General features: G+C 43.0%; 1 protein-coding gene across 5 annotated transcripts; it reads left to right on the forward strand.

Moving 5' to 3' along the window:
- The first annotated feature begins 595 nt into the window (after positions 1-595).
- PRPSAP2 (phosphoribosyl pyrophosphate synthetase associated protein 2) lies at positions 596-20,199 on the forward strand. 5 transcript variants are annotated; one of them, XM_054995237.1, is made up of 14 exons: positions 600-683; positions 1,610-1,725; positions 2,843-3,033; positions 3,574-3,696; positions 5,649-5,801; positions 6,937-6,989; positions 8,918-8,984; positions 10,683-10,855; positions 11,209-11,324; positions 12,963-13,018; positions 14,073-14,221; positions 16,502-16,572; positions 18,374-18,520; positions 19,110-20,199. In XM_054995237.1, exons 5-14 carry the CDS (start codon positions 5,683-5,685, stop codon positions 19,266-19,268), a joined length of 1,110 nt encoding a protein of 369 aa, XP_054851212.1. In that variant the 5' UTR covers positions 600-683; positions 1,610-1,725; positions 2,843-3,033; positions 3,574-3,696; positions 5,649-5,682; the 3' UTR covers positions 19,269-20,199. The 5 variants fall into 5 exon arrangements, with proteins under 5 accessions (XP_054851210.1, XP_054851214.1, XP_054851212.1 ...); XM_054995236.1 differs by lacking the exon at positions 2,843-3,033; XM_054995238.1 differs by lacking the exon at positions 1,610-1,725 and having other exon boundaries at positions 637-683.
- The last annotated feature ends 877 nt before the right edge of the window (positions 20,200-21,076 follow it).

The following is a 21,076-nucleotide window of genomic DNA, read 5'->3' on the forward strand; positions in this document are numbered from 1 at the left end:
TTGCATCATTGCGGTGCCATGAAATGCCTGATCCGTGTTTTTTATGGTTCATTCTGTGCCATCTTGCTATGGTATCTCATTTGATACTGAATTTTGGGGTGTTCTATGAAAAACAAACAAACTAAAGGATCCCTGAGGAACCCTGTAGATGCGTCTTTTATTTTTTCCCAGCCTTACGAAGGTGGCTGTACAGCTTTTTGTTATTGAATCACAAACAAACAAACAAACAAACAAACAAACAAACAAACAAACAAACAAACAAACAAACAAACAAACAAACAAACAAACAAACAAACAAACAAACAAACAAACAAACAATAAAGGACATCCCACATTAAGTCTCTGTTTACGGGGCATTTTCTCTCCACTTCGCTCCCCCATCCCTCTCCTTCCAGGCAACACGCGTGTTCGGCGACCGTGAGGAAGAGCAGTGCGCGCATGAAGAGGAGGGCGGCAATAGGGCCGCGTCGCTCTTCGTCCCCAGCCGAGAAGAGAAAGAGAACGAGAGAGGCGAGTCTCTCCTGACTGAGGGCCGCCCCGCCTCTCCGTCCGCGCTCAGAGTCCGCCGCCGCCGCCGCCATTTTGCCGAGGAGGAGGAGGCCGGGCCTAGTCGAGCCGGGCCGAGCCGGCAGCCTCGCGTCGGTCCTATCCCCACCTTGCGGCTGAGGCCAGTGGGGAGGCAGGTAATGGGGAGGAGGAAAGGAGAAGAAGGCTCCTTCGCGAGGGTGTCTGCTTGGGAACGTGGGTAGTTGGAAGGGAGTTGTGGGGAGAGGGCCGGTGGTCTCTCCCTCCTTTTTCTGGGGGTAGGAGGGCTTTTTCGGTTTGCTTCCCTCATATTTATTTAAGGAGCCTCGCCCATCTAAGCGGGGCCGGGTTTGCCACTCCAATGTGTGGTGGGAATAAGGTTAAGTGTAGTTTTTTGGGGGGGTCCATGCCCCACATAAGTTGTGGAATGGGTGTGACTGCTTTTCCGTTTGCACAGATGGATGAGAATGCTGAATATGTAGCTATGATTTTTAATTAAAGTTTATTGTTGTTTCCTTAATATACACATGCGCATACACACAATATATATGCATCACTTATCTATCTTTTATTTACGTTTATTTTCTTAACGTATGATAATAAAACACCTCTTTTTACTATATAATATTTACAAAACTTATCTTTTAATTGAATGCTTATTGTTATTTTTAAACTGTGGTTTTCTTTGAATTTATAGAATATTTATTCTTAATTTAAAATTTACTGTTGTCTTTCTAACACAAAATTTACAACCGTTAACCACCAGTAGATGCTTAACTACACAAAGATATTTCAGTAACACATTGGTGTGTGCGTTTGTGCTCCTGTTCTTCCTATGAATCACAGGAGTTAGGGGGGCTGAATTCTGCCCCCCCCTTTTTGTTATTGTTGCTGCTGCAGACTTGCTTTGTAATTGTGTTGGGGGGAACAGGGCTTCAGATAACAAAGGCATTGTAGGAAGGTATTCTGTGTTTTTTTAAATACTGTTTAAGTATTATACAGCCAGGGTGAAACTCAGTGGACTGAACTGAATTGGTGATGATGTCTTTATCTCTTCCTCCTCCTTCCCTCTTTTAATACAAAGAGGCATATAAAAACAGCAAGCATTCCGAGCCAATATACTGGGGGATTTAAGCCTGATTTGGGTTTTTTAAGGCATATTACCCTTCTTAGGCTTCTGTGCCACCCCAAAAGCTTATGGTAGGTAACTTTTAATCCACATTCTCTATTTGTAAATAAAGTATTTGTATTTTTATTGTACTATTTTAAGACCTCCCCTCCCTTTCAGCAAAACAAAAAGGGCTTTCTATTCACTGGGAAGGTTTGGTGACATTAGAACTTTTCTTTTTTTCCCTCATTAAAAAAGAACTGGGGTGGGAAATTTTTCCTTGTTGCTTCTAATGGCGACTACCCTTTCCCCAACAAAAAGCATAAGAGTAAGGGTGGGGAAGATGCTCTAGTTTTGCATTCTTGTCTGCCACATTTTTTCCTTTAGGGGAGGCAGGAGAGAAGTTCTTGTTTGTTGTTGAATGGTGCCAGAGGTAAGGTCTACTGTTGGCTGCTTGTGTTGATGTCGTTAGATTCCTGTTATCCTCCTGCACAGTGGTATTGCGGGCAGTGAAAGGTTTTGCAGGGAGAACCATCCTTTGGGAGCCACTGTTTATTGGAAGCTTCGAAGTGCTAGTTCTTGCTTGTTTTTTCCCCCCAGCCTCCGAAAGCCTTTGTGGTCCAGAACCTATTGGAAATGCCCTGAGCTTTTAAATGTCTGGGATTCAGTCTGACAAAGACATTTGCTATATTTGGTTGGGGTGTGGCATGTGTGACTTCATTTTCAAAGCCATGCATAGGGTTTGGGATCATTGCTTTCCATGGTGCTAAAATGGAAAAGCAGGTTTATGCCTATAGGTTTCAGATGGTGATCAGATGATTCCTACTGGCCCTTAACAGCATGAATAGTTGGAAGCCAAATTTGGGCAAAGCCAAGTTATAATGAGGTTACTCCTAACCTTTAGTAACAGAAAGAAGAGTAAAAAGCAAAGTATATGTACAGCTAATTGACACTGGGGACCTTGCAGTTCATTCATTTATTCAAGAACTGAATACATGTTATAAACACAAGCCATTTGGGAGTTCAGAAGATGAGCAACAGAGCTTTTTGTCCATGACTTATTTTGAGAGAAACAGCGTCCGTTTTGTAATAATTTTGAGGAACACTGGACAACACAAATTTGAGAAATGTGGATATAAAATTTTCTGAATTATGGCCTTGTGGTGCTGTCTCCATGTCAGAATCTCTGTTTTTTTTTCATGTGGCTAGACAGTCTTGTGGCCGTGAACAAGAGTTTGAATTTCTTCACTCAAAATGAATTCTCGATAATGGGAAAAGTCTCAATCTATTAACGGAGAACTTGGCCCTGTGTGTTGCACTTCCCTCTGAATGAGATTCTCCATCCTGAGTGTGAAATTCTACTGAGTCTGGGCAAACTGAATGTGACTTGTTTGCAGAGGGTAGGGGAAGAGCTGTTACAAATTAATGCTGTTGCTGGGGTTTATCTCTAGATGCAAGTATCTTCAGCTACTAGAGGGTGGTGGTTGGGTAGGGAGACTGGGTGCTGCTGTAGTGTAAACAGATTTGGTGGTTTTGGCCAGGTTGTCATACTCCATCCCTGATTGTGACACCTTTGCAATAAGGTTATCTGATGCTGATAGCAAGTAGAATGATCTCTGTGACAAGAGTAATGCTCTTTCATTAGAATGTGGCTGGTACTGATGCAGTAAAAGAGGCTGGAGGATTTGGGGAAGGATATTGATTGGATTTGATGTGCTTTTTAACTCTCTGACACCTTGTTATCTGAAGCTGCTTGATGTCCTGTTGTTTGGCTTCGTAGTTCTACCTAGGTGTTTGAAAACACACACACATAAAGGCTGCTAACCATAGGTGATTATAATTGGGGGAGCGGTAGAACACTGAACTCCAATAGGCTGACATAGCTTTGTGCATATTTACATGTCTGTTAATGGTTATATTACTTTCTGCTTTTTTCATAGGTGAAGGTTTAGTGTCAAAGAATGTTAGCAACAGCTTCGCTACTACGTGAGAACAAAAAGCAAGAGGCTTTTAGTGCTCCATGCCAAATTTGCTGAGCAGTTTCATCTGCTGTATCGTTATTTGTAAGTTTTTTTTGGAGATGGTAGTTCTATTGCAAAAAGGAAGTTAACTGCATACATCGGTGGAGATCTGAGAGACAGGAACACTTAAATCTTTTGTGGTGTGGGTCATGCAAACAGGAATAACATAAGTGGTTATTCGTTATTCTGAACCATGGTGTTCATGTGGGCAAGGAATTCCAGACACACACCATTCTCCATATCATGATTCACAGAAATCTTTATGGGTGGGTGGTAGTATTGCCCTGAAGTGATTTCTCATCTTGACACAGTGAGAGGTAATCAGCTTGATTGCTCATATCAGATTGAAGCAAAAATTAATTTGCAACTCAGATTGAAGCAACTATTTGAGTATTGCACTAGTTTGTACAATCTATATGTGATAGGGCTAAATCATGCACTCTGTCCCGTTTCTCAGTATGGAATGTCAGTTTTCAAGCTGTGCTCTGAAGAGAACTGACATTCATTCAGAAGGTTCCTGAAACCTTTCTGGGAGGAGATCAGTAAATTGTTGAGCAGCTTCCCCAAAAGAGAGCTATCCCACTGCTGCTGAACTTTCTCTGTATTGTACAGCTCACAGGAGAATGCTTGGTATTGTCTATAGGCATGTTAGATGGTTATGAGGGAAACCTGGGTTAGTCTTGCAGGGCCACACAATTCCTTTTTGTGACTGCTGCAGTACACTCTTATTAATGTGTGAACTTCCATGGGCCTGGGATAGACAGAGCCAGCCAGTATTTGACATAAGCTGAATACTCTCCAGAACACTTGATGCCTCTGCAGTTACCTGGGGTTCTGTGATGGCTTATTTGATGTAAAACAGTTGCCTGAAGTGAAAGCATGTAAAACTCTGCCAAGCTAAGTCATCCTGTGCAATACACTGCAAGCACATTATATTCTCACAGTCCTTCTTGTGGCTGACAGATCAAATGCATTTTATTGTGTGCTTATCTCGCCTTAAAAAAACCCTCAAGGCAGCACAAATGCAAAGATAAAAGGTCAAAGCAGAGGGGCTTGCCGAAAATGGCCACCCACCTTCTGTCTCTTGCAGAATGGCTGGCTGGCTGGTGAGGTCTCTAAGTTTAGGTGGCCAGAAGCCAGGCCTTGTTTTTCCATTCTCTTGAGGATGGTCTGTGCAGTGGTTCTAAGAGTCTCTCTATATGAGACATCTTATGTGAGGATGCTCAAGTGTAGGGAGATGCAATGTTAGCTGGGAAGCGAAGTTTCACCTCTTTACACAGCATCAGAGATGGCTCCTCAGAGGGTTTGTTAATTTCATCGTTGCCTCCCCAAAGGGGAGGTGAAATTGACAGAGGCTTTGGGGAGGTGAAGATGAAATTAACAAACCTTCTGAGGCAGGATCTCTTGTCAGCTCTGTGTAGGGAAGTGAAATTGACAGAGCCTTCAGCTCTCTTTTAAAACTATGCTTCCCAGCTAACATTGTGTCTCCCTACAGTTGAGTGTCCTTGTGTAAGATGTCTTGTGTAGAGAGACTCTAAGTGGTATATACTGACCATCACATGGTGGAGCTGTATGTCAGTTTGCTTTCCCTGTGAGCATGCACTGGGGCAAAGCATGAGCCAGCTCTCTAGTTCCTAGTTAGTAGTCGCCAGCAGTCAGAAGAAACTATGGCTTGGCTTGGTTCTGTACCTCAAACAATGGCCCAATCTGCAGACATTGTCAGAAGTTTTTCAGAGTGCAGCGTCGTTTCCTGCTGTTGGCACATTGAGTGGGTATCCATAGGTGCAGTTTCAGCTGATGGTTAGAAAAGTTGGCAACTTTCATCCGTGCACGTTGGAGGAGGTGAAACCTTTACATTACTTCAGGACATAATCCTTTTGTCAGAAATATCGAAATGTACTCTCTCTTTGTGTGCGTCTCTCTCTGTCTGCCTTTTCCCTCTTAAGCTGTTAATTGTTGCTTCCGAGGTTAATATGCTTCTGCTGCTCTTGCAGTGTTGTAAAAGTGGGAAGACAAAAGCAGGATTTGATGTTTTGTGTGGCACCCAGTGGAATAGGATCCATCATGAATGTGACCAAGGGCGGGCTGGTGCTGTTCTCGGCCAATTCTAATCCATCATGCATGGAGCTATCAAGAAGAATTGCTGAGTAAGTGAAAGCTGTGTGTGTGTGTGTGTGTGTGTGTGTGAGAGAGAGAGAGAGAGATCTTTGCTGGCTCTTCACAAGACCCCTGGTACGGGTGGGCTTGGGAACAGAACACGACCTTTGACAAGATGAGTTATTTAGTTAACTCTCAGCTGTTGTTTGCAAAGATAAATGGTCTTTATTGTACAGGATCACCATAATGTCAGCTTTCCCTGTTAGAACTTTTCATCCTGAGAGCATCAACTGAGGAAGGAGATGCGTAAGAAATCTGACACGTGCATTGGGCAACTGGAACTAGGAAATGAAACTTGCACACGTTGGAGGTTGATGCCACCTTCCCCCAAGGAACCTTCTTCCAACTTCAGTGACTCTTCCTCTATTGGAAGAGCCACCTAAGTTGGAGGAAGACTTAGGCTGGAGGAAGGCAATTTTGCTCAACGAGGACAGGATAGGATCTGCCCACTTTCATATTAAGCAGCCAATCCAAGAACCAACTGATAAATTCCATGATGAAGAGCAGAGTGTCCGCCTCCATTTATTGAATACACTTTTATCTGTCTGTTCCTTCAAGGAGCTTCTGGTGGCATTCCTCATTTTATGGCACTGTCCTATTTTATCCTCACAACAAACCTGTGAGGTAGGTTAGGCTGAGGGAGTATGGCTGGGCCAAGGCCATCCAGTGAGCTTCATGAGCAGAGGTGTGTATTTCAAATTTAGGCCTCCCAGATCCTAGTTCAATGCTCTAACCACTGCAACCACACTGACTCTCAATAGCAGCATAGTCTTGAATCCTGATTCTGTTGAATTCAAGATACAAAAACTTAGGGAAGAGTGGAAGAGTTTTATCAACAAACGTTCTCCAGGAAGGAGAAAACTCTGGGGGGGGGAGAGAGAGAGAGAGAGAGAGAGAGAGAGAGAGAGAGAGAGAGAGAGAGGTGTGTGCGTGTGTGCATGCATGTTTGAATTTTCCTTACCAGTGTAGTAGCAGCCAAAATGCATTGTAGAATTTTACTCCATTTCTCTTGGACTTTCCCCCCGCTTCTCTGTGGCTCAAGAACAAGTAGCCTTGTATGTTCTCGAGAGTTTTTCTAGTTTGTTTCTTCCAATGATGTTGCCTCTTCTTTCCCTTCCTCTTCAGGCGCCTTGGAGTTGAGATGGGTAAAGTTCAGGTGTACCAGGAGCCTAACAGAGGTGAGTGTGAAGAGGAGCCATTTCCTTATAATGTCTCCCACTGCAACGCCTCCCTCAGCTGTGAACACTGCTCCTTGAACATGTTCCTTACTATGCAGGTCAGGGAGGGGTGGGGGGAGACTGCTCCCTGGCTGCTTCTGCTCCACCCCAGTTTATCCTAAGCAGAGACTGCCATTGGTCATTCCATGTTACGCTCCCTTGATACTGCATTGCCATATAGCATAGTCAGGCAGAAGAGCACCAGTCCTGGCCCAAGTCCTGTCTACTCTGAGCAGTGCTATGGAGGGTAAAATGTCAGATGCAGGGCTTTTTTTCAGCTGGAACGTGGTGGAATGGAGTTCCGGAACCTCTTGAAAATGTTCATGTGGTTGGTGGCCCCACCCCCTGATCTCCAGACAGAGGGGAGTTTAGATTGCCCTCTGTCTGGAGATCAAGGGGTGGGGCCACCAGCCATGTGACCATTTTTGCCGAGGGTGATTTAAACTTTTAAAAACTCCCCCCCTGTTCCAGCTGTCCCAGAATGATGTCATTGGCCCTGGGAGCATGCGTGCACTTTGTGTGCGCACATGTGGTACCAGGGGCACCACCTCCCGCCAAGTGTTGCCTCCTATGCTGGCAACCCACTGAGTTCCACCACCTCTTTTCCCAGAAAAAAGCCCTGGTCAGATGAATTTAATTTAATTTAATTTAATTTAATTTATTGTATTTATATTCCGCCCTCCCCGCTTCGCAGGCTCAGGGCGGATCACAGAATACAAATATACACATCATTAAAAACACCTTAAAAAACACAATCATCTCATCTACATCTATTACATATAAATATATATATATATATATATATATATTTTTAAAGCAGCACATAGCAAAAGTTTAGTGTATCACACAGCGGTGTTACCAGAGCAAATCCATACCGTAATAAGTGTGGCAGCAGCATCTGCGTTCACATGGGGGAATAGTTTAACCCCCCCCCCTCTTCTTTGCTCTTCTTTCCTAATGGGATCCCAGCCTGCATGCAAAACACGGAAAAGTGCTTCCGAATCAAGCCAGAGGGTCATTTAGTCTAATGTTCTCCTCCTACCAATGGCTGGCTGGTTGCTTTAGAACCATTTCCCTCCTGGAGTTGTATCGTGTATCAGTACACCCCATTTCCATTGCTTTCCCCTGGTAAGGGGGGAATGGCTCCTTTTCTTAGACCAACAATTAGCACATCACCACTAGAGGAACTCTGGGAATGCTAGGAGCCGGTTAAAGAGCCAGTTAGCCCAAGCACCCAAACACTATGCTAGTTACTTTGTTTCAGAGGAGTGGCAAGAGGCACAGGAGAGAGTGTGTGTGTGTGTGTCTGTCTGTGGGTGGGTGGGTGAGAGAGAGAGAAAGAGAGCGTGCAAAGAATGCTACAGCTGCCAAATCCTTGAAGGTCCAAGTGTTAGTCTAAGCATACAGATAGCAGATAATCAAAAAGGGGAACAGAAATGGGGTGGAGGGGGAATGGGACATATTATCCTGCAAAGCAAGAGTTCTATGGCTCTGCAAGATAAGGGTATCTTTGCCTATGAGAGTGCCTGCACAGCGGGGACTCAACTTCAGGGAAGGGGTACGTGCCTGGTTATAGGGCAGGAGGCAGAGCCCCCTCCCCTAGAAACAAAAGATTTTTTTCCAGGTTGGGAAAGAGAGGAGGGGACTAGATGGGGCTTGGGTAGTGTCCTGACTGTTCAAAGGGGAAGAAAGGATCTTGTTCATGGTCTTGAAAGGTGAGGGAGAGAAAGTTTCATGGCAAGCTTGGGCTTAAGAAGCAGGTGGAGTTTGGTTGGAGAGTCTAATGGGACCAAATTGGGATGATTTTCCAACCTATGGCATCAGATCCACTGTGGCATCAGCATGTGCAGGTGTGTGCACATGTGCAGGCATGTTGTCTCTTTTGGCAGAAACAAGGGTGCAGATTCAAGAATCAGTGAGAGGGAAAGATGTCTTCATCATCCAGACGGTTTCAAAGTAAGTAAATGCAAAGCTCTGTTCAGAAAGAGAACCTTTCTTGTGATGCAGTCCAGTGCAAGATGTTATAAAATGGGTAGTGGGGGAGAACTGTGCTCTAAATGTAGTAATTTTATTTGTGCTTCAATTTAATCCTTTCCCTGTTTGTTGGGCATGTCACCTTTTGTCACACACCGACCCTTGACCAACTGCTTTAGATACTGCATTGGCTTTTAACTACTGGGTTGTGTGTACTTTAAATGCCTCCTTTGCCTTCAAATGACTGTGCAGAGTTACCCTCTTGAGTCTAGCCTGTATAGATACAGGTGTTGTACTTTTTTTAAAAAAATCACAGCATGGAGAGAATTTCCATTTGTTTTAAAAACGTTCCTTCCTGGTTGCACCATTTTTGACAGAACACATAGAGATGATGCTTCTAACCTATTGTCCTCTAACGACATTGTCACCTGCTTATTAGAACTGTCCCCAAAGTAGGGCCACTTAGTTTTCTTTCTGAACATGAAAAGCTGCCCAGAACAAAGAACAACCCCTTAAAAATAAACTCATTTTTGCCACTGAGGTACTAGCACATTCCAGCCAGTATAACTTTCTGGGATAAAACGTGTTCCCTAAATTTTCACAAAGACTGGTCTAGGTAGATGCTGAACCAAAACACTGTAGTCTTCTGCTGGTAGAAACTGCGGACTTCAATGGGGAACGTATCTCTCATTGCAGAAAGATACATGCTATGGGTAGAAAAATGTCCTCCTCCCTAATGACATAGGTGATTTAATAATAATGTTTTCCCGCACACTTGCTGTAGGTTTTCTAACATCTGGGGTTCAAAACTCGGATATTTATGAAGTGCTCATTTCTGTTGCCACAAATACGGATTTACTTACTGACAGGTGGAATTTGGAATTGAGCTTGGGGTAACGAATAACCTCAAATACTATTTTGTGGTTGTTGATTTTTTTCATACATTGTTTGACCACTTAATCTTTTCCCATCGTTTTTCATATTCCAGAGCATAGAGTGATGTTCTGGAATATGAAAAAAATCAATGCTGGGCGGACAGCATTTATTTCAAGCATCTGTAACTAGGTTATAAGAAGTCATTCAGAAGCTATTTTTAAAAAAAATCTGTTCTCTTAATATTTTTGATGTCAACCAGATTTTGAAAGCTATATTTTTTATTTCTTTTCCCCTCAACCCATGTCTGCTTTGGGAGGAGAATGGGGAAGGCTTTTCCCCCAGGTCACCACATTGCCTCATAGACACTCTCATTATCTTCCGTGGCAATGCTTTGCTCATAGTAGTACCAGCCCTCCTCCAGATGTAGGTGAGGAAGTGAGGAAGGGCGTCATATTGCTGTATGCTTTTGCAAGGGAGAGCCTTTCTTTCCTTTCCAGAAGTCCAGTGCAGCTGAGGGGTGTCTTCTGTGCCCCCTCATATATAAAATACGGAGTATATTCTGCACTTAGAGCACTGGGTCCTGTAAGCAAATAAATTGCAAGCTTTTAAAATTACAAATAAATTGCAGCTTTTAACAATCCTGCATTCAGTGCAGTATCATACCTGAAAATTTCTTGCTGTTAAAAGTTTGCAACTCCCACTTCCTTCTCCAGTGAATGGAGGGGCCTTCTTGCTGTAAATCCCATCAGAAGGAGGAGGACTTTTAAAAAATCTTGGCAAAGAACCAGAGCCTTCTTGTTGCAGGGATGTGAATACGACCATCATGGAACTGTTGATCATGGTCTACGCCTGCAAAACATCCTGTGCCAAAAGCATCATTGGCGTGGTTCCCTACTTCCCATACAGCAAGCAGTGCAAGATGAGGAAAAGGGGCTCCATTGTCTCAAAGCTGCTGGCTTCGATGATGTGCAAAGCTGGTAAGATAGCTGGGCAGTGGGAAGAGGCCGGGCGAGGCAGGCATCTCTGTACGGGCAGAGAGGCTTCTGTTTTATCTATTTCTTTACAGAATTTCTCCCCCTACCATTCTGCCCTAATCAGGCCGCTAACAGATTAAAAACATCATAAAACACTTTAAAAAAAACATTAAAACCAAACAAAAACAGATCATCAAAACAATTATTACCAAGCTTAAATAACCTTCAAAAACATAACAGCAATTAAAACGTAGGGCAGAGGACAACAAAAAAATTAACACCTGCCAGATACTCATTGTAGCCTTGTTTCTCATGGGTCAAGTGGTATTGAAATACTTCCCTCTGCTTTCCCAAAGGTCTCACTCACTTGATCACCATGGATCTGCATCAAAAAGAAATCCAAGGCTTCTTCAATGTTCCAGTTGACAACTTGAGGGCTTCGCCATTTTTACTGCAGTACATCCAAGAGGAGGTGAGCCGTACCCTGTCTCCACTTTCCAGCCTCCAGGTCAGGGAGGTTTGGGTCCTTCAGAGAGGATTGGTCCCTCTGGACATTCAGTGCAAGAGCTGGGAAAGTGCGCTACTTGCTTTGAGTTTCCAACCATTCCTATCTGTGATCAGAATGCCACACTCAAAAATGTATGGTGTGTATAGGGGTAGAGTGTTGAACTAGGATCCAGGAGGCTCAGGTTTGAATCCCTACTCTGTTGTGGAAACTCACTGGGTGACTTGGGCTAGTTGCACTCAAGCTAACTTACCTCACAGGGTTGTTGTAAGGATAAAGTGGAGAAAGGGAGAATGTTGCAAGCCATGTTGGGTCCCCAGTGGAGCATAAGTGAAGGAAATATATTGTCACATGTTCATTTAGAATTGGAGTTTCCTACTGGTTAAGCCACTGCTGTTAGAATCGCCCAAGTTGCAAGTCTAGGAGGAATCAGATATGTGGATAAATGATGAATGAAACGTCCCCTCCATAAGAATGACTTGAACAGACCAATTTCTCCTTCTTTCTCTAGTTTTTCTTTTCTCTCCTCCATCCCATCTCTCCATGCACACACTCAGTTGCTGTCCAAATTCCAAAGGCGATGAGCATGCTAAGTCATTATTAGTCTGTCAGGAATGTGTTTCTTTTTCAAAGAAAAAATTACAGATATTTTAGTGTCCCCCAAACTATGCAGAAAAATATGTCAGGACCCTAGTGTTCCCTGGGAACAGCCTGGCTTTGCCTCTTTTGTGACTTTCAGGAGCCACACGCTTTACTGCTGAATATAATAATGAGGACAGAGGCCTGATGCTGTGCCATGCAAATGCAATAGAGCTTGTGCTATATTTTATTAACTTGCCCCTTGCAGATGTCAGTAAAATCTTGCCCATCATCCATACGGTCCTGAAGTCCTTATAATGAGAGGTGGCAGAGCTTGCACTTGTTTATTTATTTTATTATTATTTTATTTTATTAAATTTATGACTTGCTCTCCCCGCAAGTGGGCTCCGAGCAGGTAACAACAATCAATAAAATCACATTAAAATACATTAAATACATCAGTTACATTGAAATACATTAAAACATTAAAAAAATCAGTGCAAGAACCAGCAGCTTTTAACAGCGACCCATATGCTAAACCTGATCTAATACATCCTTTGGGATGGGTGATGGCAAGGTGAGTGAAGAGGAGGGGGCTGCATTCTCCACTCAGTAGGAGACCGGCTGAAAAGGAGCCCACCGAGCCCCATCCTCAACCATGTGCCTGGTGCAACATCTCTGTTGTGCAGGCAAAAGTGGTGGCTCTAGTGCCAGTTTGCCAAATTGGGCATACTCTTCCATTGATCTAATGGGGAAATATGAAGCATGGATGCACTGTATGGTCATGAACATCTTTCACTGTGTCATATTATTGTTTCGGAGTGTGCATGTTGATTTGAGGCTCCTTCTGAAGTCCATAAATCTCCATAATGGAAAGGCAGCTGAGTGTGTGTAGGGGAAGGAGGGATTCATCTTTGCACTAGGTGTTTGTTTGGTTTCCAGGCGGTGTGGTAAAACTTAAAATGACCATAAAAGATGTGAAATGTAAAAATGGCAGTTTCTCCCCCCCCCCCCGCCCCCTTACAGATTCCAGACTACAGGAATGCTGTGATCGTGGCCAAATCTCCTGCCTCTGCAAAGAGGTAGGTAATGTTTGTTTCTAAACTCCTGCAATTGTAGAACACAGGCTTATTTTTTTCAACTCAAGAACTGGTGTAGCATAGCGGCTGGGAGACATACAAATTGGGGCATCCCTGGGTTGGATCACACCTGCACTATGAACTTTCTAAGTAGCTTTAGGCAAGACAGTCTCTCTGCTTTAGCTCCCCCCCAACCCATCTGCAATATGGGAATGATACAGATTTGTTCTAAGCATTTCAAGAAGTTAATTTATTTTGGGGACCATATCCTTTGGCCCATCTACACAGTTTCTGGGCACAATTCAAGGTGCTGGTGTTGACTTTTAAAACCTTTTATATCTTGGAACCAGCATACTTGAAGGACTGTGTACTTCCTTACAAACTTAGCCAACTGCTACAGTCATCTTCAGGTGCCCTCAACTCCTGAGATTAGGGTCTTCTCAACCACTAGTATCAAAACTGTGGAACTTTCTGCCCAGAGAAACTGTATCTTCTTCTGTTGCCATCTTCTTGTCAGCTGATGAAGACTTTTTGTTTCCTCTGGCATTCCCTCGCTGATCTGCCCTTCCTGTCTTGTTTTAATTGTTGTTTTTATGTTTGTGTATTTTAGTTTTTTTTAAAGTTGTTTTGATTATTTGTTTCTGTTTGGTTTTAATGATTTTAAAGGTTTTTAAATGTATGTTTTAATTTGGTCTTTGATGAAAATCTGAATTCAAGTACCCTTTTAATGATACAAACCAATGGCATCCTCTCTAGCAATATATGTTAGGCCACTTGAGGAAGGGGGGGGAGGAAGCCTGCATGATAGCACTGTGAAAACCGTAGGCTTGGATTGTTGTGTGCAGTTTTGGAGTACTGAGAACTGGCAGATCTGAGACTTGTTGGTAATAAGTTAAAATATTTGTGTGGTTGTTTATTAAAACCCCACCTGATAACGATGAACACAGCAGCTGAGAACCAAAGCGGAGAATACTATGCAGTAGTAAAAACAAAGGAGTCAGAGAAGAAAGCAGGCATGTTCTGTTTTTCTTTTGAAATGGTTTTTTTTTGCCTATAGGGCACAGTCATTTGCAGAACGCTTGCGCTTGGGAATAGCTGTAATACATGGGGAGGCCCAAGATGCAGAGTCAGACTTGGTGGATGGCCGTCATTCACCCCCAACAGCCAAAAGTGCTGCTGCCATTCACCCCAGCTTAGAGATACCGAGTAAGTGACCTTGTATTAAGGATGTGTGTATATCTGCCTGTGTGGACACCTTAAAAGGAGACTGCTGTGCACAGCAATTGGCTTTGGTAAATGTACATGGTTCAGGCATGTGGGTTTCCCTTCAGGTAGCTTCCACTTGCTTCTGACCTTACTATACTTGGGAATATGACTTGAAGCATATCGGGTGGGGTAGCCATGTTGGTCTGCAGGAGAAGAGCAAGCTTCAAATCCAGTAGCAATTTAATGATCAACAAGATTTCCAGGGTATAAGCTTTCAAGAGTCAAGCTTCCTTCATCAGATACAAGTGGGAATGGAGATCCCTGCACCTTTATATCCCAGTCAGAAGGTGGGAAGGGTATTGCAAAGGTACAGTGCAAAATGTAATCAGTTTGATTAGAGCAGAGGAAGAAATGTAGAAACTTAGCATCTATAGTGGGATACGAATCATGTGTCCTTATTCAGCCCTGGATAGGGGTGTCTATTGTTCAGGATCTGTGAATGAACTGAAGTTCATTCTTGAAGAGAGTTGCCAATAAGTAAATGAGTATTTTTAAAAAGTGTTTTCTGGATCCAACTATGCAGGTATTCTTTCAATAAGTCCTTTTTGTATTTGGGAAACATGTATGGCTTCAGACTGTACAGAGGGCTCAGTTTCTGACCCTTTTGAGCAGTAGTATTCAAGTCCAGTAGCACCTTAAAGACCAAGAAGATTTCCAAGGTATAAGCATTTGAGAGCCAAAGCTTCCTTTGTCAGATACTACAGGTGCTAGAGGACTTGAATCTTGCTCTTCTGTTGCAGACCAACATAGCTACCCAACTGAAATGGACCCTTTTCTGTTTGCTAAATTAGAATAAAGCAGTGCTTCAAAAAGCCCAGCTACTTTAAATGCTCTCAAAGCAGTTTGAAAGAAATGTCACATTCAGCTTGCATTTTCCATTTGATCATGAAAAGTCTGTTGAAAGTATATGTATAAAAGCTTGTTCCCAGGGGACTGTTGGGTCAATGAGTTCAGGGAATGGAACCTGAGATGGAGCTCTGTGGTATACAGAGGAATGATCGTTCTCTAAAGTTACAGATTGTCCATACTGCATACTGAGCATGTAATACTGAGCACATCTTATAAATGGTTTCAGTTGTTACCAAAAGGGAATATTCCATAGGAGTGTTTATGTTCAGAATTTCCAGCTGTTCCTTTAGGGGGAATAAAATACTCAGGCAGGGGGAGAGAATGGAAGAACTTCTTTCCTGATTTTTTCCAAGTTTTCCCCCCTGGGCCTTCACATCTCCACCCACTTGAAACAAGGGAAGAGTCCGGTTCTTAATGAGGTGCCCAGTAAGGGACATGTGGCATATCTCCTGAGCATGTACAGATGTACAGCACCATCCAGGGGTCGTTTCATTATACAGATCCTGCCTGTCTTACTGTCCTGAATCACTAACAACAATTAAGATTTTAGCTCTAGATTCATCTCATTTGAGGAATCTTAATTCTGAAGTTTGGGCTGTAGTTCTTTGCCACTTGCTGATCATTTGTAGGAGTTTTAATTTCTACAAGGACAGTTTTTTGAGCAGGCAGTATTGATGTTGAAATACATTCCATTATATTTTGTGTACTTTCAAGCTAGTGGATGAATAAGGAGAAATTATTTGGCATCCCAGGTACTCTTAACTGAGGTGTGTAGAATTAGAATGAAAGAAAAATGTAACTGTTTTTTTTTAAAAACACCTCTTGTATTGGAAAGATGAACTTCACCAAGAGCTCTTAAGGGGCTTGGTAGCTCTAGAGATGCTGATAATGGAGGCTTTGTCAATAACCTCAAATGACCAGCTGCTGTCCAAAAATTAAAGAGAGGTTCTGATCGCAAGCTTACAGTTCAAAGGGAAAGAAAAGAAAAATTAGGGGTGGAGGGTTTCAAAACACCGTAGGCAATTATGAAGAATTAGTTCATGTCTTGCAGGTCATGGGATAACTTGATGGAAGGCAAAGTTTCCCTCCCACAAACTAAATATGTACAAATTTAGTTTCAGCCCTCTCTAGCAAAGGGCTACCAGTTGCCCCAGGATGCCATGTTTTTGTGCTTGCAGAGCCTTGGCCTTTGGGTGTTCTTTCTTGTGCAGATTTAATTAATTTTTTTAAAAATACCTTGCTTCTCCCTGGACAGAATGATGATGGGGTGGGGGTTGGGGAGCTAACATCCTGTAAATGAACAAAGCATCTCAAGTGGAATGAAGGATCTGTGATATATTCTTCTCCCTCCCCCTTCGTTGCCTCTGTCAGTGCTGATTCCAAAAGAGAAACCACCTATCACAGTTGTTGGAGACGTAGGAGGAAGAATTGCCATCATTGTGGTACGTAGCAGATTTTGTTTATTTACTTCATTTATGCCCTACCAATGGGTAGCCAAAGAAGTTTCCATCATTCTGTTCTCCTCCATGGTATCCTCACAACCATTCTGTGAGGAAGGTTAGACTGACAGTGCACGACTGGCCCGAGGTCACCCAGCAAGCCTCCTTGCCAGAGTGGGGATTTGAATCCGGATTTCCCAGATCTTAGTTGAGCACTCTAACCACTACACACACAGTTAATTTACTTCATTCATAGTCCGCCTTTTTCACTAAGGCTCAAGGCGGATTACACAATTACAAATGCTCTAGAAAAAAGTAAAAAATGCCATTGAAATTTCCTCTCTGAGTTCTGTATAGTACAAGATAAAGTTGAAAAGACTTCCATTAATGGGTTGATTCAACATTGCCTATTTTTCTTTCTTTTCCTTTTCCTTTTTTAAAATTCTTACCTTTTATCACATATGTTTTTCTTTCTCTATTCTCTTTATGTAACTTTGAATGTTATGTCTGTGGCCTAGATGGTGTTTTTTATGTTGTGTTGAAAATCAGTAAAACTAATAAACAAACAAGCAATGCAGATAAGGTCAAAATTAGTGCTGTAATCCTTTGGATTTTAGATTGCCTCTAGTGTTTGCAGAGTGGTGCTGCATGCATTCCTGAGGATTCAGTTTTGGGTCTTACTGTTTTTAAAAAAACATTCAGGGGGCAGAAATTCAGTTAGAGGTCTTCTTGCTCGTGTGAAATACGTCTAGTTTATTAAAGGAAGCAGGAATTTTCTGGGGACCCTTCTGGTCACGTCTTTCCAGGAAACTGCAGTGCCTCAAGAGCAGATTATTTTACTGTTTGTACTTAGAGATTTGAATGGCCAAATGTGTATGTGTGCTGTCAAACTGTGTTTGAACCCAAAGACATTAATGGGGGAACAGTTCCGGTTCCTAGCCAGGGGCAATCCAGCTATTCAGATGTGTACAAGGGCGACCCAGATTTGTCAGTGCGGCATTTAAATTCCGTAGGTGTGTGAAGGGGTTCTTCTGCCCCGAGATTCTTGGAAATAACTGGGTTGGCGCTTCCATTGATCAAGGAGGAACGCAAATTACATTTTGTCTCGTATAAGACACCCCCCCAGACCCTTTGCAAATGTTTTGCTGTGTAATCCTGAGATGAGGCTGGTGGCAACACAGACAGGCCTTTTCCAGTAATGCCACCTTGCTTACAGCATACCCTTTCCCTTGAGGCTTGCCTGCTGCCATCATTGCTCTCTTTTAGGCACCAGAACAAAATTTTCTGCTCACCCAGGCTTTTTGGTAAGGGATTGATTTTTTTTAAACACTATTGTAGTCTAGAAATTGCTATTTTAAATTGTCAGCGGTCTGTTTTCATAATCTGTGGTTTTTATGCTGGGCTGTTTTTTAAAAAAAGTTAGATTTTAATTAATACTTTAAACAGTTGGCTTGCTTCACCTTGTTCCGGTAAAAGTAATTGTCAGACCGGCCCTAGGAGCAGCTGGGACTCTTTCCATTCACTTCTCAGATAATTCCCACCCACCCCCAGTTTGTGAGTTGCAACATTTGACGAAAAAGCATGACTGGAGTTGAGTGAAGTGTAGCACTTGACCACCTCCAAATCTTCCCTTCCGTACTACTGCTCAGTCCTGCAGTACTTGGTGTTGTATCAGTGTCTCTGACCATGTGCCAAGAGTAATTTACTCACCATTTCATAACCTCCACTAGCCCACTCACCACTGGGATTCATAGTCATTGCTCAGGATAATTTGATCTTCCTTTTTCTGTTTCCTTTGGACTAGGATGACATCATCGATGATGTTGACAGTTTCCTGGCTGCTGCTGAGACGCTCAAAGAACGAGGCGCCTACAAGATTTTTGTCATGGCCACCCACGGCCTCCTTTCCTCAGACGCCCCCCGGTTGATAGAGGAGTCTGCCATTGATGAGGTAAGCAGATTGACTGGCTTTGTTGCAGAATCATGGAGAAAGGTGGGGTAAAATAAATTTCCTTTCAAGCCTGTGAGACAAGGGTGCAAGCTGGTAGAAGGATGTTGTGTTGGGAAGCAAGCTGCATTGAAGTTGAGAGAATTTGCTTCTGAGTAAGTGTGCTATGAAAGTGAGGTAGAGTGTACAGCCAGTCCAAAGCCACCTGGTAACAATGAGCATTGAAAGTTTCTTTGGGTTTGATTGGGCGTTTTGCCCGCTATTTCATGCAGGTGTCTGGGTCATCTTCCCTGTGGTTGTTTCTTCCACTTCTCAGGTGGCTCCCAACACACAGTAAAACTATGATAGTTATAAAGCACTATTTCCCATTTCAAAGGTGTTGGTCCCATGGCATGATGCTAGAATGAAGAAATTACAGCAGCTTGCAGTGAAGAAGTTTGTGGTGTTGTGTATATTTTTTGAAGGGCCTAGCTTCCTTCAAATATGTTGTATGGGCCCCTAAAAGTAGCCAGACTGGGAAACCATAACTTCTTCTGAGTTTTCTGATCTTTCCTTTCTCTTTGTCTCCTGCTCTTCCCCGCTCTCTTTCCAGGTTGTGGTCACCAACACAATTCCACACGAGATACAAAAACTCCAGTGCCCCAAAATTAAGACTGTGGATATTAGCATGATCCTTTCGGAGGCCATCCGCAGAATTCACAATGGAGAGTCCATGTCGTACCTTTTCAGAAATATAGGACTGGATGACTGACTGTGCCTTGGAGGCTTTGGAAGAGAAAAATCAGGGGCCAAACTGGACATGTACAGAAATTTTGAGTAGTGAATCTTTGTGGCTTAATATTTGTATTTCAATGGAACCCCACTCTGTTGAGTTGCTCCCCTCCTGTTGTTTAAATTTAGTAATGAGATTTCAAAAGCTATTTTTTTTTGCAATTTTAAATAAAAAGAGACTTTACCAAAAAAAAAAAATCCCACCTTGAGGGAAAAATAGTTGCTGTTAGGTTAGCTGCACTCTTTAAGGGTACAATCCTGCAATTCCCGTGCTGTTGAAAAGAAAATTGTTTATGCAAATGCTCTTTTTAAGAGCGTTTGTGGTGCTTCTGTTCTGTAGGAGAATGATCCCAGGGTCAGAAAAGCAGGCTGATTGCTCATTGTGGGATCCTTTTCCTTGTCAGGCATCTAGAGATCCCTCTTCTTGGTTTTTTCCTGATCCCTGTATCCCTGTTCTTGGCTTTTTCTTACTCAGAAGCCAAAACTTTACCTTGCAGAGTTAAGACTGTGAGTGCAAGCCAAAGGGTCATTTGCAAAGGACCTGCTGCCAGCTGGCTCTTGAGCAGTTCCCATTTACTCCTCAGAGGCTTGTGTTGAAGAACTTCGTGGATTGGGTCAGAAGAATACAACATACACACACACACACACTCTCTGAAGGGGCTTGGGTCCTTGATGTGGTGTTCCTTGTTTCCGAAACACCTTGCTTACAAGTGCTTTCAAAGGGTTGGTCAAAAAACAAACACAAGTAGCTATGGCATAAAACTCTCGCATCTGTCAAGCCAAAATAAGTTGCGCCGTTGTCTGCAGATCAGTGACATTTTTTGTAGAAGTGTTTTTATAGGGAAAGTGTATGAAATATGCACTGTATTTATTTTCTGCAACAAAATAAAATCTTGGGGTTTCTGTGTGAGAGCTTTCAAGGAAACGTGTGTGTTAGCATTTGTTGTCTGACGAGTATTCCAGGCGGAAGGGACTGGGGCTGTTTGAAGGCCTTCGAATGAGCCCAGCATAGAACTCCTAGGCAGAGTGTTGCCTGGAAAGGCCCAGCTACCCACACCTGTCCTTCTGTGAGTAAAAACCCTGGCCACCCTTAGAAGCTGGAGGCAGCGAAACTGACAAATTATCTGTGCATCCCCAACATGACTTGGGTCACTTTGTTCCAATCTCTGCTATGAGATACATTTCATGTCTCAAATTATTGTTAGCTGTAAAAACATCCTACTTTTGAGGATATTTTTCTAGTCATCATGGGGTATAAACCTACCGCACTTTTGCTTTCTGGTTGTCCGTAACAGAGGTGCCCTAGCCTTTCTAACCAGCGAACTCCTTTGTAATTCTGGCGCAGGGTGGTGGGTGCAGCCTCAAAATGGCTGCCGCAAGAGGTGGAGCTAGCCACAAAACGTCAGGGAGTTAAGTGATGTGTAACTCTTAATAGTTACTCTTCAACATTTCAGGTGGAAGCTGTAGTGTAACAGGGTGCCTTTTTAAAATGACATGGTTTTCTTGCATGCACATAGCTTACCTTTTGTCATGTAGTGAAGATCCTTGTGCTGTGGTGGCAGCTGCCGGCCAAAGCAACATTTTAAAAGATCTGAATAGCCAAACAGATCTTAAATGGCCAATCAGAAGCCCTGCTGGACAAAAGCCCCATCTGGCCTGACCCACTTTCTAAAAACATTTGGGGGGAACCAGGAAAGGTGTCAGCGGACTCTATGGCACCCACAGGCACCACAATGGGGACTCTGATCTAGAAGTATTGCCCAGGAAACCAGTTCTTGTGGGTACATT

The sequence above is a fragment of the Eublepharis macularius genome, chromosome 12, assembly GCF_028583425.1.
Source record: "Eublepharis macularius isolate TG4126 chromosome 12, MPM_Emac_v1.0, whole genome shotgun sequence".
In the NCBI taxonomy this organism is placed as follows: domain Eukaryota; kingdom Metazoa; phylum Chordata; class Lepidosauria; order Squamata; family Eublepharidae; genus Eublepharis; species Eublepharis macularius.

Coding starts and splice junctions, on each gene's coding strand:
- PRPSAP2 (XM_054995235.1), top strand. CDS start 5,683: ATGTTTTGTGTGGCACCCAGTGGAATAGGATCCATCATGAATGTGACC. Junction 6,990..8,917: donor GTACCAGGAGCCTAACAGAG/GTGAGTGTGAAG, acceptor CTCTTTTGGCAG/AAACAAGGGTGCAGATTCAA. Junction 13,019..14,072: donor TCTCCTGCCTCTGCAAAGAG/GTAGGTAATGTT, acceptor TTTTGCCTATAG/GGCACAGTCATTTGCAGAAC.